At 45.2% G+C, this 27,926-nt stretch overlaps 1 protein-coding gene across 3 annotated transcripts in view; it reads right to left on the reverse strand.

The window, feature by feature from the left end:
- The window catches only part of PCNX1 (pecanex 1), a 617,237-nt gene that overhangs the window by 22,524 nt on the left and 566,787 nt on the right, over positions 1-27,926 (reverse strand). For all 3 annotated transcript variants that reach the window (XM_085627291.1, XM_085627290.1, XM_085627289.1), the window contains exons 30-33: positions 21,594-21,744; positions 17,725-17,955; positions 11,341-11,615; positions 6,069-6,265 (exon numbers count right to left, since the gene is read on the reverse strand). In XM_085627291.1, the coding sequence (XP_085483417.1) occupies positions 6,069-6,265; positions 11,341-11,615; positions 17,725-17,955; positions 21,594-21,744 (854 nt within the window). The remainder of the gene's footprint in view (positions 1-6,068; positions 6,266-11,340; positions 11,616-17,724; positions 17,956-21,593; positions 21,745-27,926) is intronic.

Raw genomic sequence — 27,926 nt, forward strand, 5'->3', positions numbered from 1 at the left:
ACGTTTTACTTATCGACAAAAGATGCCTCACAGCACTTAGTGCGGATTGCACAGCAGTAGCGTGTTTGCATTTTGTTGTTGCAACTTCTCAGGTCCTCGGTGGGACGCAGGCATTCCATGGCATGAAAACATGTCTTTGTTCAAAATACAGACACACAAGTGTGTGATATAGAGTAGGTCTGGCATGCAGGCAGCCACTAGGGACTGCAGTCATGTCCTAAGATCTTAGTGTGTGAGGCACAATGAACCCCCGTCCTTACTCAAGACTAGCCAACTTTAGACGGAGAAAAAATAAGCAGGTTTGCATTTGAGTAAGTCCTGTATGACCCAAAGTGGCTGACCCGCTACCCGCTTCAGGGACTCAACATTCACCCCCATTAAATAGTGCTTCATACTAACGTCAACCAACTAAATGCTCTAGGTGTAAAAAAACAAACACGGTTTTTGTATTAACATGCATATTTGAGGCATACAAGTACATGAATACAAAGAAAAACCCAGACCTCAACATACAGCATGGGACAAATAGAAATGGTTTCATCAGTTGTATGAAATCAGGAGACATTGTTTGAGAAATGTGGCACACACTCAGTACTGTGGAGTCAGTGTTCAAATATCACTTCGGTTATTATAGCTGGGGCGTGAACGTTTGAAGAAGGTATCCCATAATTATCAGTCAGCTACCCGACACCTTTGCACAGCTGTCATTGTATTCCCTTGTCAAAGGATGGATGCAAACCGTGCCTCACTGCAGCTTTAAATCTGCATTTAAACTGCTTTGAAAAAAATATGAGGTGCAAATTTCCGAGGTGCAAAGTAAAGTGTTACCTTTTCCGATATCTTACACATAAATGTTGACGTATGTTGTAATACTGCAGTGTACACACTTGGTGATGATACTAACCTCTTCACAAATATATTTAGTTTGCAGTCTTGCTCCGCAGTGCTTCATACCTCACTTCTGCTGTTTCTAAGCACTGTTGCCCATATTAATGAAGCACACTTTACCACCCTACCAGAAGATTGGAAGGCTGAATTCAACTTCCTGCAGTTTTAACTCATGCCCAGCAGATTACTGCATATTTCACTCGCGAACGTTAACTCGCTGAACCAGTCTGTCAGCATTAATGTGTAGCTTATAGGCAGGGCATATAACATACTTACACTTACTCTTCGTAGTGACGTGATCGCCACTAAGAAGGCCGTCTTTAGTGTGAGCATGTACAGTGTAGCCTTGTGAATAGGTTCAAAGGGTGCCTTCATCAATTGAGTTAGCACTACGTTGAGGTTCCATGCTGGTGCTGGCATCCTCTTTGGGGGGGGGGGGGGCGATTCTCTTGGTCCCTTCCAAGAATCTCTTCACCACTTGAGAGGTGAAGAAACTTTTCCCTGTTTCTCCTCTTGTGTAGGCCACCACCGAAGCCAAGTGCACCCTCAGGGATGTGTAGTTTAATCCGCTTTGTAGCAGGTGCGTTAAGTACTTTAGTACTGTTGATTCCCTTGTGACCTTCCGTTGTAGCTTCTCCTTGATGCACCATAGGGAGTACCTCTTCCATTTTGCTAAGTTAGCACTTTCTTGTGGTAGGCTTCCCTGAGTACTGCCATAGTACTTGGTGGTAGTTTTAGGTGTGCAAATTCTAGGTCTTCAGGAGCCATGCTGCTAGGCTGAGCCCCTCTGGTTCTAGGTGAAGCACCCTTCCGTTCTGCATTGTTAACAGGTCCCTTCTTCTTGGGAACCTGTGTGCTGGTTCTTGTGTTATTTCCACTATCTGCGAGAACCAGGACTGCCTGGCCCACTGAGGTGCTATCAGTATTAGCGTCATGTTGCTGATTGTGCATTTGTTGAGTACCCTGTGTATCAGTGGTATCGGGGGAGCTTGTTCATGTGTGAGCCCCACCGCAGCTGGGAGGAGTCCGTTGTGATGTTCACTGTTGGAGTTGGTTGTGTGAATGACTTCCCCCTATATATGTTTTCTCTTTTTCCACCACACTATTCCCTGGTGCACTGCGTGTGTGACAACCACAAGATTCTCCCAACGGCCTGTGACCATTGCTGCTGGATCCATTCCTGGAATGGTCTCATGTGTAGTCGAATATTTAGGACTAGGTGGATGCACGACGCAATCATTCCCATCAGTTTGCCCGCTGTCCTCAATGTCAGAACTTGCCCCTTGCGGTAATGACGTGTTTCCTTCAGTATCGCCAACGTTCTCTTCCTGCTGGGGAACACTTTGGACTGTATGGTGTCGATCTCTGCCCCTAAGAATATCTTGATTTTTTCTGGTTCTGTTGACGATTTCTCCCAATGGTTCGAGAAACCCAGTCTTGTCAGTGTTAGTATGACCTGTTGGATGTGGAGTTTGCATTGGCTGTACGAACTTGCCTTTACGAGCCAGTCATCGAGATAGGGGTATACGTGTATTCCTTGGCTTCGTAGGTGTGCTGTGACCGCTGCAAGGCATTTTGTGAACACCCTTGGTGCGGATTTCAGGTCGAATGCCAGTACTGTGAACTGGTAGTGGCTTTGGTTGATCACAAACCTTAGCAGGCGCTTATGTTTGTGTTTGATGGGGATGTGCAAGTATGCGTCCTTTAAATCTATAGTAGCCATGAAATCCCCTTGTTGTATTTGTGGTATTACCTCTTGTAGGGAAGTCATCTTGAACCTTTGAGTTCTTATGAATTTGTTCAGGAACCGTAGATCTAGGATAGGTCTTAGTGTTTCATCCACCTTTGGCACCAGGAAGTAAGTTGAGTAAACCCCTTTGTTCCTTTGGTTTTTTGGTACCACCTCTATTGCCTCCTTGCTGAGCAGTTCCTGCGCCTCTAGCTGCAAGAGTGAGAGCTCCTTTGCAGAGTGTGTTTTGCTTCTTGGTTTTCTGTTCGGAGGCTGTCTTTCTAACTCTATACAGTATCCGTATTGTATGATGTTTAGTATCCATTTGTCCGATGTGACCTTCCTCCATTCCTGGATGAAGTCTCTTATTCTTCCCCCCTACCGGTGTTGAGTGTTCGAGGTACTGTTTGTCGTGGAACGTTAGGCTGCAGTTCTTCCTTCCCGAGGTCTTGCTAGGGTGGGAGCCTGTTCCATGTTGGAGCCACTTGGTGGAGGGCTGCTGGCCTCCTCTGTGTTTGTCCTCTTCCGTTGCCACGCCCTCGAAAGGACTGTCAGTTCTGCTGATGTTGACCCTGCTGCTGCTGGCCTTGGTTGCTACTTTGGTAGCCTTGCTGGGACGTTTGGTGCAATGTCCTAGGCACGTTGCCCCCTCTACCACCCGGTCTTCTCGTGGGTGTGCCTCTTCTCATTCCTCTGAACTGCAACGCTCCCATGGACCTTGCTGTTTCGTTGTCCTTCTTAAGCTGCGTCAACTTGTCGTCCACTGATGTGCTGAACAGTTGTTCTCCATTAAAGGGTGTATTTAAGATGTTACTCTGTACCTCTGGCTTGAATCCCGAAATTCTGAGCCATGCGTGTCTTCTCTCAGTCACTCGTATCATCATTAGCCTGCTCGACGTTTCTGCCTCATCCAATGCCGATTTCAGGCATGTGTTCACCATGTTCTTTCCTTTTTCTACCAGGTGAGCTGCCCTTTGTTGGTACTGGTCTGGTAGATGCTTTAGGAGCTGCCCCACTTCATCCCAGTGCTGGTATGCGTGCCTGTTGATCAGGGCATTTGAATGTGCGATGCGCCAATGTATTGCCGCATTCCTCTCCACTTTTCTCCCTGTGAGATCCATCCTCCTACTCTCCTTGTCTGGAGGTGGTCCGGCATTTGCCTTCTTCCTAGCCGTTGCTGTAATTATGGAGTCAGCTGGCACTTACCCTTGGACGTATGCCGGGTCCTTTGAAGAATGTTTGTACTTCTTCTCCGTCCTAGGTGTCACAGCTTTGCATACTGCTGGCTCCTTAAAGGCCTCTCTTCCCAGGACCAACACACTAGGGAGCATGGGTAGGAATTGGCTCCTAGTCTGGTGAGGCAGTAGAGTTTCCAGGAGGAAACATGCCTTGGGCTTCTCCTCCTCCATTTTCACTCCATAAGTCTGTGCAGCCTTCTGGACGACCATGTTATAGATCCCTATGTCGTCTGGCGGCGAGGGCCTCGAAGGGTAAGTGTCTACGCCTTCTTCTGGTGATTCTGCGTCGAGATCTTGCCCTTCCACGTCTTGTGCCTCTGAGGACGTCGAGTCCCAGTAGGATTGCAGATCTTCGTCGCCTTCTCCCTCGAAATAGTAGTCGTCTTCCCCCAGTTCCTCGACTGGTTCGGGCATTTTCGGCGGTTCTGCCTCTTCGTAGTCCCTTTCGACTTCGACTGCGGGTTTTGGCGGGATGGTGTATTGACTCATCTTCTAGTCGAAGTCCTTTTTCCACTGTAGGATGCTCGCCATTTCGGCCTCGAGCCTCCTCTTCTTCCTCTCCATCTCGGCGGCATGCTCGGCGTCAAGGGTTGGAGCACTTCTCTTCGAGGCCGTCGACGACGACTATGTGGGCCCTTCTTCCCTCGGCGCCCAGTTGTCCTTCTCAAGGGCAACCTTCGACGTCTGAGGTTTTACGCCGATTGGGAGTCCTTTTCGAAGGATCCGCTCGGTTGACTGTCCCTGAAGGCTGTTGCTTTCGTCGAGTGTTTCGGCGGCAGAGCTCCTTTCGTGGACTTAACTGTACCTCTACGAGTGTCGCTCTGGGCTTTTGCTTCACTCTTTCGAGTGTCGCTTGGGTGTTTAGGGGTAGACTACTCCCTTAGCTCCTTCGACGTCTTCTTATGGACCTAGACGACGGTGCACTCCTCCGGTCCTTCAGCGATGTTGTCCTCTTCTCCACTGGAGAGGCCCAAGTCTCATAGCGTTGGAGGTGGCCCCTGCCACTGCATATTGTGGTTCGCCCTTCTCTGCCTCTCCCTTACTCTAAGGGTCTTGGGTGTGAACGCCGAGCAGGGGTTGCAGTCTTCGCTTCTGTGGTCGAGCGGCAGGCAGAGGTTGCAGACTGGATGCTGATCCTTCTGGGCGTACTTGTGGTGGCAATTGGTGCAAAACTTGAATGGTGTTTTGTCCATCCCCGCGCTCAGAGAGCCCCCAGCGAGCGCGTTCTCCGTTGAACGTCGAGGTTTTGTTGGTTAAACTTCTCCCTCGTCGCTCCGGGTGCCTGACCTGTAGTCCGGTGTAGTTGAAAAACTTGTTTCTTCGTATATTTTCTTCGATTTGCTTGATTCCTCTTCCAAAACTCTGGAACTCTTCGGCAACGATCCAGACCCAACAGCGGAAAAAAGAGTCTGAAGATGGCGACCAAAGGTGGGAGCTTCCGCAGGAAGCGCGCTGACATCACGAAGGACACCAAATGGTGGGACGTCGCCGCCCACCTGGGCCACGAACAAAAAAGAGAAAATACTACGATTCCGGACCCAACCGCAAGATGGCAGAATAATGCACAGCATAGTGAATCCAGAAAGATTCACGCTGCGAAACTACTAAAGGGCCCCTCTGCCAACACGCAGGTGTCAGCAGGAGGATGCAGGAAGCCAGCATAACATCAGGACTGGAAAATGGCCCCTGTTCTGAAACATAATCACAACCTGAATATCTTTATCCTCAGAGTAGGGGGGAAGGTCTGATTTGGTCCAGTACTGCCCCTATGAACAGGATGCTCAGAGAAGGCACCAGGAGACTTTTGCCTATTGATGGAAAAGCAGAGCTCGAACAGCAAAGATCGTCTCGCCTGTAGGTGGTGCAACACCATCTCATCTCTTTGAGGGGTCAGTAGTCCAAATATGGAAACACTGGGATTTCCAAATGTCTGAGATGGGCGGCAACCACTGCCATTGTCTTTGTGAAGACTAATGGAGCTCAAGTCAAACCAAACAGGATCACCAAATTGGTAATGCACATCCTAGGCAGGGCAAAAAAGGTGCTTGGTCCAGTCTAGCACAGGAAGGATACTCATAGGGTGAGGAATGTGCTGGAAGAGCACTAGCAGAAAACTCTACCAAATAATAAAAACGGGGTGTAACAAGGAATGCCTAGGAAAAGGCAATGTAGACTTCCTGCTAGCTCACTTTTTAATTGCAACTTCAACTGACCTAGTGTTGGGTGAGGCATGACAGGAGGATGGAGACCTGCTCCAAGCCCATGTCCTGATGTTCCAAAACTTCCTTGGGAAACGCTGCTCTGCGACTCATTTGATGATGTTCCATTGTTACTTGTAACCCCACCTCCAACGTCGGAATCTTCAATGTTTCCACCACTATTACATCCAGCGCCACAGCCTTTTCTTAATCTAGAGATAATTAACAGACACAAATAAATAACATGTCAAAAGTCAGAGTGATCATGCACAAAACACAGCATACATTATAATTTCTGTAGGCTTAAATCTTTTAGAGGTAGCTCACAGGGACAGGATGCAGTAACATACACATTGACTTGCACAGTGCCGCTACGCTTAATCAAATTAGAATTACAAAACATATGGATTTGTAAACTTATCTCTTTAGTCAACATAGCCTTGCAATATGTGCAGGAACCATGAAACTGATCGCCAATCTCACTCCTCAAGGCAATAAATACACATTTTCAAATTGCTTGTGTCTCATGAACGTATGGAAATCAGGTTTCATTGTCACCACGATCATTCTGCCTGTACTCTGCACCAGGCTCTTTGCACGTGCGGCACACAAACAACCAGTGCTGCACAGCTATTAAGAGCCCTCTTGGGTCATGTCAGTAAAGCTGATATTCCTTCTTGGATGGGGGTGGAGTGCGGGGGTGAGTACAGAAAGCCAGTAAGGGGACTCATTGACCTATATGGAAAGCATACCCACCATGGCAGGAAAGCTGCCTTTGTATGAAAGACCAGTTTGTCCTGATAGTTCAAAGTGTATGGTTTCTGGACACAAAAGGACCTGAAGTTCACTCACTTGTCTAGCAGATGAGACTATGATGAAGTACAATACAGTAAATGGTCCCGAAGGACAGTTCATCAAAATTACAATGAGAAAGGAAACAAATAGATAACAAATGTGGAAATACTTGGAACGCAGTGTTATTTAATCACACTGAACGTACATCAATTCATAACATCACTAGATAAATATCAAAATAGTGCAGTGCCCCAGGTGGGGAAGGAGAATAAAGGTGTGTATTGTGATTGGAGTGAGGCTGAAAAAGGGAATGAGTAAAAGGAATGCAGTGCCAATCAGATTAATTATCACAAAAAGACCAAGGCTCATAATTCAATCCACAAAATTCGAGACACAGTTAGTTGAATGGGTAGCCATATTTGAATAAAGTGTCACAGTGAATAATCGCTGTTGATCACGCTGGCGGATAGTGAAAGTTGTCGACGTTTTGACCCCTAGGATGTTGTAGGCTATTTATCCCTTACATGGGGGTCTTTCTCAGGACAGGAAAGAATGGGAGGGGCACCATAGAAAGCCTCCACTCGGGGCTAGTTCATGGATGTGGGCGCGCAGGCTCCTGGGAACACGAGAGCGAGAAACAATCACTGGATCCGATACTTGTAACAGGTAAGGGGATCAGCTAATCAACTCCACCTTGGAGTGTTAGTCTGATGATTTGAAGTTTATGGCAATGGCTCAATATCTCACAGTCGCTCGCTGGCTCGTAAGCACGGGAAACAATCGTCGCCTCAACCGGACTTCGGGAGGATGATCGAAAGCCATCAACTGTCGCAGCTCCATCTCCATGCATGGAGGCATCGATTTTGCAGGCTCTGGTGCAGTACCCAACCATGCTGCTGCGACAGAAGGGGCAGCTGGATTGGAGGATAAATGCTCATGGGCAGAATTTCCAGGTACAATGCCCTCCTTACCCAGTATGGAGTCACTTGGATGACTTGAGCCTATTCTGTCCTGATCTTTTTCAGCACTCTGGGCAGAAAAGGGAGGGGCGATGAGGCGTACAGAAATCCAGATCCCCAAAGCAGATGGAAGGTGTCTCGCAAGGAAGACTGGCTTTGGGAACTCTAACGTGCAGAGGTTTGCACACTGCGCGTGCTTCGGTGGTTAACAGATTGAGCCAAGGTTCTCCCCATTGCTGGAAGATGCCCTGTGCCACGTCCGAGTGAAACTGCCATTTGTGATCCGCTAGGCACCTGCCAAGGCGTTTAAAGATCCTGCCAAGTGCTGGGCAATCAGGGAGATGTTTTGAGTATTTAGCCACTTCCAGAGGCAAAGAGCCTCTTGGCACGACCCACGACCCCACTCTACCCTGTTAGTTCCAGTACCACATGGGTGTTGGGTTGTCCATTAGAATCTGCACTTGTTCCCCCTTGATGGCAGGAAGAAACGCCTTCAGTGCCAAGCGAACCACTCAACTCAAACAGGTTGATTTGGAGTCAAGCTTCTTCCAGAGACCAGAAACTTCTCTCATCTCCATCTCTCCCAGATGAACCCCCGAACCCAGGAAAGAAACCTCCATCACAACCATTAGCTTTATTGTAGAGTAGGGCCACCAGTCCGATTACATTTGAGCAGCCACCACTGTAGATCTTTCGTAGTCTCCTTCGACACCTGGATGGAGTGGACAGGTTGCCTTGGTGTTGCACTGCAGAGACCACATATGTCAACTGGCATGATCCAAAAGCAAGCTGCTGCAGGACATGTTGATGGTGCAACTGCAGATTTCCCCTGCTAAAGCCTTGTAAAGGGCGTTGGTGGATAAACTACAGAGTTGGCTGAGCTAGGCCCAGAGAGGTAGTAGTGGCTTTGCTCTCCTTAAATTTCTTGATGGCCTGCTGAACGCCCGTGGAGAAACTCTTGCAATGCATCTAGGCATGGCACCTGAGCACCATTCTGGTGCACAGTCCCCTAGCCAGGCAGTCTGTTGTGTCCAGGCCAGAACGGATTGTATATTTCACAGCATCTTGGCTGTCAAGGATCAGATGCTGTAGGGTATGTTTAATATCCTTGGTAAGAGCTGATAATACTCTGGTGTTCCATCCCACAAGGTGTCTGAACGCCGTCCTAGGAGGCACAAGGTACTGATGGATCGCAAAGCAATAAGGGCACTGGAAAAAATACCTTCAACTCCCAACTGCTCGGGTCGAGAATGTTCCCATTAAGGAAAAGAACTCCATTCCGATTCCGTCCTAGTTGTTGGACCAAGTATCCGAGATCCGACCTCCACAAAGTCTGCAACTTCTGTTTGTCACCACACCACCATGAGGACTCCTGTTCGGCCTGCCTTGCATTCCGAAACAAGAAAACTCTTTGAAACGCACGTTGGATCGCCTCTGTCGCCATGACATAAGAAATATCAAATGTCACTTTTACAACTGCAAGATGGGCAAGACGTACATTGAAGCCATTTCGAACCATGACCAAATTTGCTTCCTAAACCTTGGATGCGGGCGATCAGTATGAAAAAGTGAAGTGAAAATCTTTACAAGAGAAACACTGCCCAATACACAGCTTCCAAGAATGTTTTTTCAAAAAAAATTCACTCACTAGGATGTAAACACCATTCTGTGGGATGCCTTTTGTCTAGTGTATTTATCTTGAGAATCTTTTTTCATTCAGATCATACAACTGCTTTTTGCCCCTTTTTCGAAAACCTCCACCACCCACTTAATACCCCAATTATTTACTATGGAGGAGGAGATGGATAGATTCCATCATCCCCAACCCCTTCTCTTGCCTCTTAATCTTCTAAAGACCTCCTGTCTTTCTGTAAAGACCTTCTCTGTTCATATGCCAGACTGATGACCCAATCACGTACATTAGTTTTGCGCAACAGTGTTGCTCAGCTCTTTGGTTCACTGTCCTTCCACAATTTCTCGCTCTATACAAATGGCAATTGACAAAGAAGACAGACTACAGTACCTCTCTTCTAAAACGGGAAACCAATACGCTGTATATGTTGTTTAAAACACACTGGTCTCAAAATTCGTAATGTTTTAGGAATTGTAAGACATATAGAATGATGTGTTTTTCTTATCAGCCCTTTCGTTCAATATGCTGTCCACACTTTGGAAAAAAGAGTCAGATTTTCATCATTTATGAAATCCACCATATTGGATACTCGGCTGTAAAGGGTCTTGAGACTGTACTCTCTCTGCTAGTGCCATTGGACTTTTCACATTGGAATAGACAATTGCTCAGAAACCAAAATCCAGGAGTGTCTAATACCCCAAAATTTCTAATATACCAGGATGTCTTTTAGCCGATGGAGCAAACTCCTCCGCACCAATTCTTTGTGCAGACGAACTGTTTAATAAGCCAACATGGGTATCTCAACAGTAGGAATTTTAAGACTGTTTTAACCAGGCATACAAATACAAATGAAAAAGGTTTGCATTTTTTCTTTAGTCAAAACCTTTTTATCTTGTAGAATGAAGTTTAAGCTTGCAAGATTAGGACTCACATTCAAATGTATCTCTACCTGCTTTCTACAGAAAAACACTTCTAATTAGAAGGTCAGCACAAAAAATATGAGTAAGAAAATATTGTGTCGTACTCTCATTGAATCTCTTCCACCAAGTTTGCAATATTTAATGGTGTTCAGACATAACTTCCACTTACACACCTGCAACGTTAATCTCTCCACATTCAAAACGCGTTTCTAGATGCTATCACTTTGTTTAGAAGACTCACTGAGATTCACAATTTACACGTATTTTTAAATGTGAAGCAGAAATAACAAATGGCATTTGGTTCACAAGTGGCTGTTGGGAGAAGATTCTTTAAAATAGAAACTATGAGGTCTTCACTTTTTCCTCCAGAGATAAGGATGTGCATATTATAAAATTAACAAATCTGTACTTGGGAGTGAGAATGTGTTTTTCATTGATCTTGTTTAAAAGTTTAAACAGCTTGAATCCATAATTCATCATGCAAATATGTTGATGAAAAAAAAAGAAACCAGAAGCCCACTAATGGGTAAAGAAAGAAACTATGGGTAATGTAGGCCTAGGTATAACAACCCTTTCTGAACTACAAAAAACAGATTGTGTTAATATTGTAAATCTACATTAAAGAGCACTGTGAGAAAATGGAACTATTGAGAATGCTGCATGTAGTTAACGTTTACAGCCGCAAAGCAAAAGTTGAGAGTGGCTTGAAGGAAGGAGTGGACTAATTTATGTTTTTTTTCCAGTGCTTGAGTATTTCAGAAGTGTGAAAGCTAAAGTCATAGTTGGCACTTACTGCAGAAGTCTAAAACCATGGCAACACTAATCAATTATAAATAATGCAAAAGTCTCCAAATGCTAATTCATTCAAAAAGTATATTGCTCAAACACAACCTACATAGTTCGGTTAACTAATCTCAGCTTAACATGGATGATATAGTATTTGTGGTAAATGTTCATAGAATGAAAACTCAGTAACCCACCTGCTCCAAGTAGACACTATAAAATTCCGGATATTTCCAAAACTGATAGCGCCCCCAAGAATCCCCTTGAGTTGTTCATGACTGTCTGCATAGGAAGTAGTAAGTGGCGAAACGTAGATAGGGTAACCAATTGGCTGATCGCAGGATGAGTTAATCATGTTCCGCAAAGCCTGTTTGGCGTTTTGGATGCTCCCTCGTTCAGGGTTCCGATTTCGTAAGAAGACCAGCTCCTGCTGTTGTCCAGCCCATAAGCCTCGTACACACTCCTTGTTCACCTGTGTAGGAATAACACAATGAGCCTGTTACAGATAGTGTGTGTAAAATCCCAAAGTAAATGTAAAGTCACAAACATGTGACTTACAAAATTAGTTTTTATTAAGAATTTCCAGTTAGACATATAGAGGGATCGATTAAAGAGTTGTCAACAAGTGCATAGTGGGATTCTGTAAAACAAATTTGAATTTGGCTATGTCAACAAGTCCATAATGGGTTTCTATAAAACACAATTCAACTTGGCTATGCAAGGGAAAAAAAGGTTCTACTGCAACCTATATTTTTGCTGTAGAGTGCTCAAAACCTTTTTGGAATTTTGCAGGCAACATAGTTGTAGGCTAATAAAAATCGAGATTGACGGTTAGGACGTGTAAATACTCTTCCATCCAATACTTGTTTCTTCAGTTACCACCTGGGATGAATCCGTGGTCTTGGTAGTTTAAAAATATTAAGCAACAGAATGTGCACAATAATCCAATTCACTTTGGGTCCTCCTTCTGCTCTTTTCATCTACTGGCTGCCTTACCTGCTCAGCTCTCAAAACAGGCTGTAGGTGAGCTGGGCATGTTGAGTGTGCATAGATAATGGAGGAAAGTGCTTTAAACCAACTAAGTGGAGATACTGTGCAGGGGATTAAGTATTCCGAAGACTAATGTTGAGATTCCTTCTACTTAAAACTATAAGCAGATTACCTTCTTTGAGACTGTCTGCCCCTGCCACAACCCCAAGTATCCCCCACCCCTGACCAACTTCCTTATCCCATTCCCAAGATATGGTTGCATGGATTCAAAGACTTTGGCTCTTGAACAAGAACAACTTAAAGAAATGGGCTTTTCCAGAAAATATGAATTTTAGCACCAGTAAATAATTATTCACTTTCTTGCCCTTCCTAGACCTAAAAGATTGCATCTTGGGAGAACCCAATAGAGCTCAACAATATGGAGATATGAGGATTTGGATCCTGCAAACTAACAACCCAGTACAGTTAGACTTCCTTCACCCCTCATCTCACCAACAGTAAGCTTGTGGAAGATCTAGGTTTCTTTGGAACACAGTGGGTATTTTGAACAGCTTATACAGACTTTGTAGAGGGATGCCTGGCAGCCAGCATGGCACCCACAACATTGGTAGGAAGATGAAACCCAGTCACCTGTAGCCACTCAATTTCCAAACATGGAGGTGTAGATTGCACAGGTTCCGGCCCATGACTCTGCCCGGCTGCTGCAATGGGAGATGCTCTGGATGTGATATCTTGATCCGAGTACAGATGCTCATGGCCAGAAGATTCCACACTCTTCTGGTCCAATCCAGCAGCACTAGGATGACTTGGGGCCTCGTCTGTGCCCGATCTTTTTCAGAACGTAGGCAGGTGAGGCAGCGAAGGAAATCCGGAATGCGTCTCGGAGAGATTGGCTTCTTGGAAACTCCAGTGCACAAGTGTTTTGACACTGTGCGTTCTCAGCAGGGGCAAAACGATCTAGTCAGTGTTCTCCACATCACTGGAGGATGTCTTGTACCCAGTTGGTGTGTAATCACCATTTGTGAACCGCCAAGCACTGCCAGCAGAGTCTGTCCGTCCTTGCATTCAAAGGTCCCGCCAGGTGGTTCACGAACAGGGAAATGCCCTGCTGCTCCGGCCAGGTCCTGAGACAAAGTGCATGCAGTCGGAAGACCAAGGACCTAACCCCACCCTTAATGTCGCAGTAGCAGTACCACATAGCTGTGGTATTTTCCATGAGAACCGGAACCAGCCTCCCTGTGATGGATGGTAAGAAGGCTTTTAGTGGCGACGAAAGACCTGCAACTTCAACAAGCTGATGAGGAGACGGGTCTCTGCCGGAGAGGAGTCCCCTCTGATCTCCACCTCTCCCAGATGACATACCCATCCCAGAAGCAACGCATGTCATACCACCAGCTCTGGGTGGAGCAAGAAGAGGGGTCTGCCTGTGGCCTAACTGCGCTATAACAGGCACTACTGCACATATTTCGCTGCATTCTCCAAAGCCTGGATGGAATCAGACCGGTTCCCCTGATGCTGGGCCCACTAAGACTTCCGGTTCCACTGCAGACTCTGCATATGCCGCCTGGCATAGTCGACGAGCAGAAGGCAGTAAGCCAAGAGTTACAGAAGCCTTGAACCCACTTTCACGAAGACATTAGGACCGAGGCTGAAATGTCAGGATTGTAGCCCAAAAGTCCTGAATTAGTTGTGTTCAAGGGAAGACCCTAAACTGTACGGTATTAAGGATGACTACAATGAAAGGGAGCTTCTGCAAAGAGGTCAGATGTGACGTTGGCATGTTAATGGTGAATCCCAACAATGTCAGGAGGTACGATGTCATGGGGAGGTGCACTACGATTGACTGACGAATTTACTTTCAATTGCCTATTGAAGTAGGAAAAAAACTGATACCCCCAACTTATGAAGGTATGCTCCAACCACCCGCATCACTTTTGTTAACACCCGAGGGGCATGGGTGAGGCCGAGGAGGAGCACAGTAAATTGAAAGTGCTCTTCTTTAGGTATTGTTTGTTATTAACATTTTCCTAATTATCATCTCTGCTATACTTATTGATGTTGCACAAGATTCACATTCAAACAATAGAAAGAAATGACTCTTTGCCCACTTTGAACGGTAAGTAGCTTCTGTGGGACTGCAGGATGAATAAATGAAAGTAGGCGTACGAAGCTAACATCCAGTGCTGAATCAAAAGAAGACAGAAACTGGACCATACTGAGCATTTTTAAATTTTCATTACTTAAGAAGGCGCTCAGAGGGTGGATGTCTAAAAGAGGACAAAGGCATCCGTCCTCCTTTGGCATGAGGAAATAGCAGGAGTAACAGCCAGTTCCCATGGCCAAATCCTTCTCTGTAGCTCCTTTGGCCAAAAGTGTCTGCGCTTCATGGAGCAAGATAGACAGGTGCTTCTCTGTAAGACAATCTGATGCAGGCCGAGATACAGCAGGTCTAAGAGGAGTCGGAGAATATAGACCCACTCAACAATCTGAAGGACCTACCTGACGGATACTCTATTTCACCACCATAGGAGAAAATGTCTGATCTTGCCTCCCACAGGGTGGTCATGTGCCACTAAGGGCCTGGAGGCTGATGCCACATAGGTGGAAGACTGGTAGTGTGTTACCCCTGGCGGCCTGGGCATTGTCGGCTTGTTGCGGAGGTGGTGGCCTAGATGTTGCTGGCAAACTACCCCTCTGGAGTAGACTTGAAAGGGCTAAAACTGTTGAGGATAATGTCTCTCAGGGGTAGAAAGGCCTAAGCATAATTCCGTGCCCTAGTTGAATCTGCTTTTTCACCAAACACTCACTTTGAATGACGTGCCCATCAGGGAAGCTTTTACATCACCAGACAAGCCAATGGATCTCAAAGCATGCTGCTGAAGCGCCACACTAGTTCCAACTGCTCTGCCCAATCAGCATGTCATGCCCACCCCAAAACAGATAATATATTTTGTGGTATACTGACCACTTTGGATGGTTTGAGCAAGGTTGGCCTGAAATTCAGTGACTGCCAGCAAGATATCGCCAACCAAATTCCATAAAGCATGGGATTATATCCCCAGCAAACAGATGCTATTGACTGACTGGAGGGCAAGGCTAGCCAAGGAAATAATCTGCTCCCAAAATCCCTCGATTTGTTTCCACTCCACGTCAGAGGGAGTCGTAGGGAATGAATTGGGGTTCACTCTATTGGTGGAAGCCTGACCCATCAAACGTTCTTGTGTAAGTAAAGTTGCCTGGCGCTGGCCAGTGGCATCTGGCAATCTGCTGGTTTACTGGAGGACAGGAACAAGGCATAGACTAGGAGCCGATAAGGGTGTTGTTCAGGGCTTCATTGAATGGAAGTAAAAGCTCTGATGAAGCTTTTCCAGGTTGCAAAACCTCCGTCAGTGATTAATTTTGACTTCCAGGTTTGTAAATCTAATACCTCCGCTTCCCATCTCAGTACCAAAGCAAAGGAAGCACTCTTCCGTTGTTGGCCCAGGAGGAGAACACAACCCAGTGTCCAACCCACCAGTACCCTACAGGTCCAAATAGAAACTGTCATAATGATAGTGTGGGGGGAAATAACCCCCCTCATCTCCACTGACGTCTCCAAAGGCTTATTTGTCTCTGATCCGAGTTTGACCTTAAAAGATGTTGGAGCGCTGCGGTGCACCTCTGATACAAAGGAATGGTTCTGTCAGATTCAGACTGGACTGTCTGGGCGTGAGCTGGTTGAGGCTGAGACGAGATCTGCTCAGAATCGAATAGATAAGAGTGGCAGGACTGGGACGAATCCCATTTAGCCATCTTATGCTTCCGCTTCGGCTTACTAAAAAGACTAGAACCGCAAATAAAGTCCTGTTGCAAGAACACCCCAAAGAACGGGAACGAGTCTGCACAATAGGTTAAATGGGAGCAGAAGTTTGATGACTTCTTTCTATGTTCAGCAACGTACAGCTTCACTTCCAGTTCCCTTATCTCTTTTGGGTTCCTAAAGGCACACTCCTTGCAGGACTTGGAGTTGTGTTCTGAACTCAAACACCAGTCACAACTCATGGGGTTCTGTCCCTACAAGACTTAAACCCAGTAGTTTTCTGGGGGACAGGATTCCGTTGAACCCTGGAAACAAAAAACTTAGAACAAAAAAGTAATCAGCTGATGAAGAAAAAGTTGGAAATAAGTTTTGCATCCACCAGGATGGCCTGGAAAGAAAGTCGATATGCAAGGGTGGCTGCATGATCATGTCCAGAGCAGAAGAAAGTCAATGCCTAGGCGCACAGAGGTGCCTACCAACATGTTGAAGCAATGCTGCAACCTTCTGGCACCTGGAGATATTCTAAAGATGAGGAATTTGTGGTTAAAAATATCCATAAAAATTCTGCTTCTATCAGTCGCAGCACAGTTGGAATTCAGTCATTTCTAGTGGCCAAAAGTTCCCTAGTACACTCCAGAAGGTTTTGGAGTTGTTGAGAAAACCAACAAATGTTGGGAGCTGAGCTGTGGGTCCTAACCGAAGTGTGTAGAAAGGAAAGAAAGGAACCAACATCACTTAGCAGGGGTGACACACACATGCTGCTCTGCTCAGTCATTTCTGGGATGGTGCAGAGTCACTGCTGAGCCACAAGACACTGAAGAATTCTTCGTCTCCAATCTGACTTCAAGAGATAAATTAAGGTGAGGAATCTTCCGTTAGAAGTATCCATTGGAAACCGGCTTGCGGAAGTCCTCAATGAAGGGGCAAAATAAATCTTCCCCTGGCTACAGTCAAGAATAGCCAACCTGACTATGCTAGATGTTGAAGAAAAAGGGCGCTTAAGACTGAGCTTTGCATTTATGTTTTAGCCTTTGAGGACATACTCTGCAGTGTCTTTTAGAAAAACAACTTTGTAATAGGATCTAAAAATGCACACACAGAATTTATTCTTTAGGGTTCAGGAAGCACGTCAGTGTGCAACAGTGTTTCCCTATCTGCCTACATAACCTCCAGTCCGACACTATCCATCAGATGACATGAAACCGATTAAGGCTGATAGGACATGTTCTCATTCATGATTTGGTCACACTGGAAGGGGGCCATGGCATGCAAGTCTGATCATATTAGCAGGCTGTGAATAGGCGCAGAAGACCAATGTGTGCGGACGTATAAACGAGTGAGACAAAATTGAGGTGGTATAAGCCTATGAGAAACCTAACTATTCTCAATTAATTGGATGTTTTCAATAAAAACACATCAATTGAATTTCAAATTACAAGATAACAAAATACCAACAGCAAAGCTGTTATTGATTAATATTAATGCTCTCTGCTAAGGATCAAGATAAAATTAAGGTCATACATTTTCTTGTCAGATGAAAGTTGCACCAAGAGTCAATATAGTATTTTAATATTAGCAGAACATCTCGCACTCAGATGCCTCTTTTTTATTTTAAAGCACAGTTACTTTTCATAGGGAAGCTGTTATAAAATAGAAGAACATAGAATGACTGGCCTAATTTGTATGAGGCAGCCACATTTTTCTGGATCCACTATTTAGCATATTGTACAAACAAAATACATTTCCATGCGTTTCCAGAGGCTTGTCATCATCTTACAGTCTTGGGTCTTACCTTTATGACCCTAAAGCTGAGATAGCGCTTGTTGAGCATGATAATTTTATACTCGTTAGTGCCATCATCCATCACATGCCGAAGTGCAAGCAGAGAGGGCGAGTTGGACAAAACAGCATTTCTCCAGGCAGGGTCTCCCTCATGTGCAATCACTAGATTTTGCTCATGGGACATGATGGCTTCATACAAGACAGCAGGATCGTCATACTCATCTGGAGAGGTAAAGTGATCCTAGGCAAAAAAAAGTACACAAGCAAAGAAGTGCATAAAGTAGCACAAAACAGCAGTTATTTAGCATATGTACTACTTAATCCAAAATCTTTCATACACAAACAATTAAATTCTTATATGGAAATTGAAAATTTACATGTTATGGGTTCTAATGTCAGGGACGAGACATAAGCATGCACGTAATGGGACAGAGGATGGATGAAAGGGCTTTTCTTTAAAAAAATGTTTACTGCCCTCACACTGGCACAAAGTCTTGATACGAGCCCCACTACTAAAACACTGGGTGACCACTATTTTTCTAAAGCTGGTCACAGATTAGAGGTACTACATAAACACTTTGATCAGATGCTTCGGATCTCCACATCAACCAGATGGCCATCCAACCCCAGAAGCAATGCATCGGTCCCAATGTTAGCTCTGGGTGTGTTGAGGAGAGGGGTCTGGCGCGTAATCAACTGCCGTACAGCAGCCACCACTGCAGGTCGTTTGCAGTCTCCTTCAAAATCTGGATTAGGTCCTAAAGATTCAGCTAGTGCTGTGTCCACTGGGTCTTCAGATCCCCCTGCAGAGCCTGTATACACCACCAGGAATGCTTGACCAGCAGGATGCAGGAGTCCATCAGTCCCAGCAGAGTCATCTTCGATGAGATTCAGGACAGAAGTTGAAACACAAGAATCATACCATTACAAAACAGACTAAATTGATACTTCCCTGGGATGGGATTCTGCCACTGCCAACCTTGTGTGCATTCCAAAATTCAGGAGGATCAAACATGGTGGATGTGCGTTTATGTTTAGAGCAGCCCAAACCTGGAATCGGCTACCTGCCCCCATCAGATCCTTGACGGATCATCTACAATTTAGAAAAGCCCTGAAAACGTCTGTTGATATTGTAGCACTTATCATTCTTGGTATTAACTCAGTTGCAGCTTTTTCCTTTCCCTTTTCTTCTTCCCTTGCGCCCCGGTGAGCCTTTACCAGCGCCAGGATACCAGTATAGTCACAGTGCGCTTTATAAATGTTTAAATAAATAAATGCTGATCGTAAACCCCAAAAATTTAAAGAGGTTCACCACAGTCTTGAGGTGGGTGACTACTGCGTGGGACGAGCCCGCCTTAAGCAGCCAGTCGTCAAGAAAGGTGAAGAATGGAATCCCTGACGATGCGCTGCAACCACAGCAATCACTCATGAACACCAGAGGGGCACTGGGGAGGCCAAAAGGGGAGCAAGATGAACTGAAAGTGGTCCAACCCCTCCCCCCCCCCCCATTCCCCCCCAGTGACCTGCAGATAGCACCAGACAGGGATATGGAAATAAGCGTCCTACAGGTCCAATGCTACCATCCAGTCTCAAGGGCAGACAATACCTGGGCCAAAGCGAGCATCTTGAATTTGTCCTTCTGCATGAAGGGATTGAGTGGGTTAAAATCTAAAATAGGACGATGGCCTACCGTCCTTCTTCGGCACAAGGTAGCAGCTTCAGAAAGGCCCAGTTCCCACCTCTGAGGAAGGAACCCAGCCAAAAGGGCCTGGACTTTCCGCTGCAAGAGGGACAGATAACCCTCGATTAGCCACTGTGGGGATGGGGGAAGATGCAGCCGTGTGAAGAAAATGGAAGGAAGCAAGCCCACCTTGACAACTTGGAGAACCCACTTGACCGAAGTGATGGCTTGTGTTGAATCTTACCTCCGACATGGTAGCTGTGCGTCTGGAAGGGCACACTAAAAAGGATTCACGGCTCCAGCATCTGGGAAGAGGGGTACTGAGCTACACACTGCCCCTGTTGTTCATGCAGTTTGTGGTTATTGCCACTTTGGCCACAAATAGGCTGTAGGGTCTGCTGAGCTAGTTGCATGGGTGGGTGCTCTCTGTACATAAAACCCCAACCATATCCACAGAATGGGCAGAACTGCTGGTGGAAGGGATGAATTGATAGAGACTGGCCAAAGGAGCGCGCGTGGCCCTGCTGTCTTTAAAGCGCTCAAGACCCAAGAAGGCGAAAGGCATCGAAAGGGATATCCATTAAGGAAGATCGGACATCCAGCAGAGAAGCGCTTAGACCTTCATCTTGAGAATCACATTGGTACCAATTGCCTGACAAAGGCATTCTGTAGTGTCCAACCCACAATCAATCATGAATTTAGCCACATCGCGTCCATCCTAAATGGCTTGAGTAAAGGTGGGATTGAAGTCTTCAGGAAAAGCAGGTAGCAATGGAATCCCAAGGAGCAGATGTATAGGGGGCCAATAAACAGCTGGCGTTGAGGGACGGTGTGTTTTCTAAAGGTTTAAAGACACTTGGATTCTGTATCCGGTGGGGGGTAGGAAAGGCTTTGGGTTGAACTTGCGTGTGGATGCTCGTAACACCAAACTCTCTGCAGTAAAATATAGTTTTAGGAACGCTGAATCATATGGCAGGGCGGTAAAGGCTCGCTATCTGCTTATTTACCAGTGGTTCAGAACATGGCTTTGCCCAAGTCCCAAAAAAGGGGTCTGTGAGGGCCTCACTGAAAATCAATAGGGGCTCAGTATTAGTCTGTCCTGGCTGGAGGCTCATTGGTTTTCCCCTCCAAAGTGGGCAATTGGAGGTCAAGAATCCAGCATCACAACTGCCAAGGAGGCACTTTCTTCAGTAACTGGCCCAGGTGGATTGGTCAGTCCAGGCTAGTGTCTTGAGAAGTATCCAGTCGACTGGCATCTTGCATATTATTACACAGAGAGAGGGAAGAGAGTCAAATCGTCTATGAAGGAGATAAGAGTTCAGGAGTGAGACAGGAGGCATGTTTACACCTATGTGCCTTCTCAGGGACTCAATAGTGGCAGAGCTTGGCTGAGTCTCAGTTGGACTTCTTGTGTTTCTTTTCTGACTTAACAGATGACAGAAGAACTGTTGGGGGAATTACCTTGGGAGTGGGAATAGGACTTTTTCTCCGACCACGGCTGGCCCCAGCATGGAGTCTTCCACTACTAGGCAATGTACAGCTTCGCCTCACAGTCCAGAATGGCTTTTGGGTTCAAGGCACAGTCACTGCAAGTCTTGGAGTTGTATTCTGACCCGAAAGACAAATCTGGTGGGGATCGGTCACAAACATTTGCTTGCCACATTCTCTACAATGTTTGAATCTTGTGGTTTTAGGGGGTGACATTTCCCTTGCGCACTGGTTATGTTCAGAAAATGTTGTGAAATCAGTCTTATGAAGAGAAGGGGGATAGCTAGGGATCTGCATCTGGTGGTGCAGAAAGAAAGGAACTGACGTAAGCGCACATAAAAGGCGCTCATATGTAACTCCGTATCTCACTTCTGGAGACTAACTACATTGGGGACGAGCAGCACAAAATTATCTACTGGCAACGCACGGGCACTGCTAAAGATTTTCCAGTTCAATGCCTCGGGAGTAATCAAAAGGTAAGAAATCTGCAAGTTAGAAGTATCCATTAGAAAATCTCAATACTGCTAACAACATTTTAACAACTGTGCGTACGTGGCAAGAATTCATCCAAAAAGCCACAATTTAAAGTTAAGAATACTATTTATGGACAAAGGGCAATAATGCCCTAATCCCACAAGGGTCTAGCATCCTTAAAATAGGACAAGTGAATTCAAAGCACTAAGATGATCCATCTCAATTAGGATGCTTACCTGATGTAGTTTCAGGGACATCCGTATTCCAGGAACAACCACCTTTCGCAGCAATTCCATGTCTGCAAAGATCCACTCGTCCCGAACGGAGGAGATGCGGAAATCTCCCTTGAACAGGGCATGAAGCCCATACAGAAAAGACTCCAAATTGCTGTCAGGAAAAGGGTAAAAGAAAATGTGCAAACATATCAATGACAAACATCCAATTGTGGCGGGCAATGCACAAGGTGATCTAAATCAAATGGGCAGCAGCTGTTGATTGCCGCTGTGTGGTATCTCAGTTGGCTCCACAGAAGGTGTAAAACTCTACATAAACAATTCTCTCTTTAATTAGACTTTACAAATCTTAAAAATACTGAATCAACTTTCCCCAAGTATTGTTAAAATAAATCTTGAAAGTGCTTTAATGTCCTATACCATGCAACCGTTGCTACATTTGGGAGAAACAAATGTGTGTTACACCCATAGTTGAATATGCACAATAGCCTGTGTTTCATTGCAGATAATACTATTATCCAAATCAGTGGTACTCGGCGTATAAAACTAAAAGGATGAAAGCATGGGTGATTTAAACCTTCAATCTTACTTGCACGTCTTCAACTGAACTACATTTCCTGGCTATAAAGCTCTAAAATAAAATCACGTTAGAGGGCACTTCCCTCCATAAATCAACGCTATTGAAACATTTTGTCAAGATGGGACAATATTCAAGAGAAACAAGAGTTTAGAGTTACAGTAACAACAGATCTTGGGAGTATATTCTTGATGTAATGGGAAAGACAACTTAATAGACTCAGTTGTGTGGACCTACAATAGTAATTGAGCAATAGTTCTACATATATAGTACCTACAGTGAAGAGGAACTGACATGTTATTGGATAGAGAACAGCTAATTAGAATAGCTCTTGAATTGTATTATATATTGTATTGTTGCAGAAGCCAGGATTCCTTGGTGGAATTTCAATGGCCTCTGCAGAAACGTAAAACATTGATGGTTTCAAAAGAAAGATTGATGAACAAAGGACTCATTTGCAAGGACCTTTTGTGCATCTATGTCTAACAAAGGTATACGAAAATGCCATCTACAATCATAGAATCTGGATCTGTTCAGTTGGAACACATGAGGAAAGTATTCCCAATTTTAATGAGAACTATGGGAAAAGGAAAGGATGAAATACAAGTTTCTTTGTGATGGGGAAGGAACAGAGAGGAAAGAGCACTGGAGACGCCTGTGATAACTTCCAAATCACTCAAAAGTCTTGAACATTAGGAGTATTTACGAACTTGTCCACACCAAAGTGCCTGATGAAAAACAGCAAATAAAGAATGGAAGAAGCATATAATAGAGGTGGGAAAATTGTTTTAACCCCACCATGTTTCCCCGAGATATTGAAGAGATGAAATATTTTTTCATCTGGATAACGAAAATGCAGAGGGGAAAAGTATGCATTTGAGCTTTGCTCCCTCCCCTCCCCCTCAAACTGTTTATTACCTTCCTTTTATGTTTTATGCACAGAAACTCCTTGGATATTTCTGTGAATCCACAAAAGAGAGTAAATCTATAAAATCCTTCTATAATGACCACATTTGTATATGTTAATTCTTGATCAGATTTAAAAATCCATTTCTCATCAATGTCATCATTTGGGAACTTAAACCGGTTACTTTTTAATACATCTAACAGCCCTCTTTCCAACCTATTGGGTGCCATATTCCCCTGTACTTGGCAAGACGGCCAGCCAAGTTGAAGGTTACGTACCTACTCGCTCTCAAGTTACAAGAAAGCCATCATTCAGAGGACATGATGATAACTTGTTTTAACGGTGACAGGTGATGAGGTATACTCTCTTAATGTTTGTAACATCGACTAGGCTAGTCAATGCTGGTAAACGTTACTCAGATCATACCCAGATGTTTACTCTTTGATGTCTGTACTAAAATTAAGCAATGAAAAACAGTTGTGCGTGTTTTTTTAATTGATCCCACGCACAGAAAAAATTATCTAACAATAGAACAGGAAGAAGGGCCTCTGTAGCTGGATGTCAAGAGGGATCAGGACTTTGACACTTCCAAAGTTTTCAACTGTAGTCGTTCCAAACCACTGGACGTTGGGTGTAAGGGATCGATAATACTTGCTACAAACTTCAGAATTCTGAGTAGGTCTCAAAGTTCAACAGCCAACTCATCTGAAAGTTGACATATCATGCACAGTACTTAACCCAAAACACGTACTTACACCATCGAATGTGGCTGCTTCACCCAAGAACAGCAAGAACACACACAAGACAAGCATTGACACAGCAAAGAGGTCTGGCGTAAGACACCAACCGCGTGACTTTGGCAATTCTTGCTTTGTTTTTTTGCAGTTTATTTTGGTAAACATTTTGGGGAAGCTGCTGGGCCAACAATCTAAAAACCATTGAGTTATGGAAAGGAATATGCTACTTACCAGTATGCATCTGTTCTTGGCATGTAGAGCTGCAGATCCACACACTAGCATAGATCGCCATCTGGTGTTGGGCTTGGATGCTTGCACGTTGTTGTTGTCTTGGATGAAGTCTTTGTAGTCACGAGATAGGGGACTCCTCCCTTGGACGATAGTGCGCATGGGCATCAACTCCATCGTTAGATTGTTTTTCGCCAGGATGGGAAATGATGGAGTTAGTAGCAGAGAAAGATGTCCATGTGTGATATCTAAGTAAGATAAAGCTGAAACAGATACAGGTCCCGGGGAGATGGGTGGGCGTGTGTGGATCTGCAGCTCTACATGCCAAGAACAGATGCATACTGGTAAGTAGCATATTCCGTTCGAGGCATATGAGCTGCAGATGACACACTAGCATAGACTATATAGCAGTATTTCCCCTAGCGGTGGTCACCTGTATCGGTTGCAGCAGTTTGAAATAAAGTTAAGGACAGCTTGGCCCACAGAAGCTTGTTGCTTTGCTTGTACATCAACACAATAGTGTTTAGTGAAGGTGTGTGTTGTAGACCATGTGGCTCCCTTCATGTCTTCTAAGGGAATGTTCAATAAGAATGCCATGGAAGCCCATAGTTTGCGTGTGGAATGCGCTCTAGGGGGAACTGTTAGTGTGCGTTTAGCTTTGTGATAGCATATTTGGATACATTTAACTATCCACCAAGCAATCCCAGATTTGGAGATGGGGTTGCCCTTACGTGGTGGAGAGAAAGCTACAAACAATTGTTTTGTGGAAAGATTTGGTTCTGTCAATGTAGTCAAGAAGGGCTCTTAACATCTAAGGTGTGAAGAGCTCTTTCCGCTACAGAGTCTGGGTTTGGAAAGAACACTGGTAACCCTACTGATTGGTTAAGATGAAAAGGAGATATGACTTTTGGAAGGAATTTTGGATTTGTCCTAAGAACCACTTTGTTACGATGTAATTGTAAGAATGGTTCTTGTATGGTTAAAGTCTGGATTTCACTTACCCTTCTGAGGGATGTGATTGCGATAAGGAAAGCTACTTTCCATGTGAGGAACTGTAGTTCGCATTTATGTAGAAGATCAAATGGGGGTCCCATGAGCCTAGTAAGAACAATGTTTAGATTCCACACTGGAGAGGGTGGTAATCTGGGAGGAATAATTTGTTTAAGTCCTTCCATGAAGGCTTTAATCGCAGAGACTCTAAAGAGTGACAAGTGCTGTCGATTTTGTAAGAAAGCTGCTAATGGTGCTAGGTGGAGACGTATGGAGGAGTATGCTTAATTACATCTTTGCAAGTGTAGTAAGTAGCAAATGATGTTCTGGATGGATGCATCCAGTGGGTGTATATTATTGTTAGTGCAGTAAATGGCAAATTGTTTCCATTTTGCAGCAAAGCAAGCTCTAGTAGTAGGTCTCCTGGCTTCTTTTATAATGTTCATGCAGTCTGGTGGCAGGTTAAGGTAACCGAACTCTAGGACTTCAGGAGCCAGATGGCCAGATTCAGTTGACCTGGATCTGAATGTCTGATCTCTCCATGGTTCTGGGTTATTAAGTACAGGGAGAGATGCAGTTTTTGGTGTGGAACTAGAGAGAGTTCCAGTAGTGTTGTGAACCACGGCTGGTGTGCCCATGCGGGAGCTACTAGGATCATTTTAAGAGACTGCTGCCTGAGCTTGCGTACAACTAGTGGAATGATTGGGAGAGGCGGAAAAGCGTACGCAAATCTGCTTGACCAGTTCATCCACATCGCATTGCCCTTTGACTCCGGGTGGGGAAACCTGGTGGCGAAGGTTGGGCATTTTGCGTTTTCGTGTGTGGCGAACAGATCTATGTCTGGTTGGCCCCATTTTTGGAAAAAGGGCAGTAGAACTTGGGGATGTAGTTCCCATTCGTGGATCTGTTGTGTCTGTCGACTTAACAGATCGGCAATCTGATTGTGAACCCGTGGAAGGTGTTCTGCAAGTAGGTATATGTTCTGAGGAATGGCCCATCTCCAAATGTTCTGTGCGAGCTGGGACAGCTGCAGAGAATGTGTGCCTCCTTGTTTTTGTATGTAATACTTGGCTGTCATGTTGTCCGTCCGGATGAGGACAGCCTTGTTCTGTACATGTAGTTGGAAGGATTTTAGTGCTAGGAATACTGCTAGCAGTTCTAGGTAATTGATATGAAGCACTTTCTGTTGAGTGGTCCATTTGCCCTGAGTGGTGTGTCCGATAAGATGGACTCCCCACCCTGTGAGTGATGTGTCTGTTGTCAGCACTATCTGTGGAAGAGGCTCTAGGAACGGCCGCCCTTTGGACAAGTTTGTTATGTTCCACCACTGTAGAGAGAGATGTGTGCGGCTGTCCACCAACACCAGATCTGTGAGTTGTCCGTGAGCATGGTTCCACTGACGTGCTAGACATTCCTGTAAGGGACGCATTTGAAGTCTTGCATAAGGCACAATGAAGATGCAAGATGCCATCATGCCTATGAGCTGCATGAACACTCTGGCTGGAAGAGTGTTGGTTTTGAAATTTTGTGATAAGAGCTTGTATACTGGCTATCCTGGCTGGACTGGGATATGCTAGGGCTGTGGAGGTGTTTATGGTAGCTCCCAGATATTGGTGTATAAGAGAGGGTTGGAGATGAGACTTGGGATAGTTGATAGTGAACCCCAAGTTGTGTAATAGTTGGATGGTTTGGTGAGTGTGTAGAACACATTGGTGTAATGACTTGGCTTTTATTAGCCAGTCGTCTAGGTACGGGAAGACATGAATTTGTTGTCTTCTGCGATGTGCTGCTACTACTGCAAGACATTTTGTGAATACTCTGGGCGCGGTTGTTACCCCGAATGGAAGGACTGTGAACTGGTAGTGTTGTTTGTCCACCACAAACCTTAGGTACTTCCTGTGAGCAGGATGTATGGGAATGTGTAAGTAGGCGTCCTTGAGATCTAGTGTGGCAAGGAAATCGCCTTGTTGCAACAGTGGGAGCACTTGTTGAAGAGTGATCATATGGAAATGATCTGAGTGTATATACAGATTTAGGGGTCTGAGGTAGAGTATTGGTCTCAGAGTCCCGTCCTTTTTGGGGATTAGGAAGTACAGTGAGTATACCCCTGTTCCTTGATGCTCTAAGGGAACTGGCTCTATTGCGTGCTTTTGAAGCAGTGAGAACCTCTTGTTTGAGGAGTGTAAGGTGGACTGCGGACATTGGACACTGTTTGGGTGGTATGTGTGTGGGGGGGGGGGGGGGGGGATTGGGCGGGGTAGCTGTAAGTTCCAGGCAGTATGCATACGGGATAATTTGCCTTACCCACTTGTCTGTTGTGATTGAGTTCCAGACAGGTAGGAACTGTGTTAGTCTGCCCCCGACTGGAGTGGAACGGTCTGGGGGGAGCGGAGGAAAGTCACTGTTTTGTGGCAGGGGAGGTGCGAGTGTTGTTATTACCTCAACCTCGTTCCTTGTTGTTGTTCCCTCTGTATCCGCCTCTAAAATATTCTCTACTGGGGGATGTTTGTGTAGTGGCTTTGAATGGAGATGGTGTCTGCGCCCATATTTTTGGATGCTCCTCTGTAGAAGGAGCGCCGAAAAGAGCCACGCGTTTGTGGAGACAGTAATGCTCCCATGGACTTAGCAGTCTCGGTGTCCTTTTTCATTTTTTCAAGGGCGGTGTCTACAGCCGGCCCAAATAGCTGTTCTTGGTTAAATGGCTGACTGAGTATGGTAGTTTGTACCACTGGCTTAAAGCCTGAAATGCGTAGCCAGGCATGTCGTCTAAGGAGCACACTGATGTTAATTGATCTAGAGGCAGTGTCTGCTGCGTCAAGTGCACATTTAATTGACACATTTGAAATTAGCTTGCCCTCTTGGATGAGGTCATTTGCTTGGGTTTTATACTGGTCAGG

This window comes from Triturus cristatus, chromosome 9 (assembly GCF_964204655.1).
Source record: "Triturus cristatus chromosome 9, aTriCri1.1, whole genome shotgun sequence".
NCBI classification, from domain to species: Eukaryota; Metazoa; Chordata; class Amphibia; order Caudata; family Salamandridae; genus Triturus; species Triturus cristatus.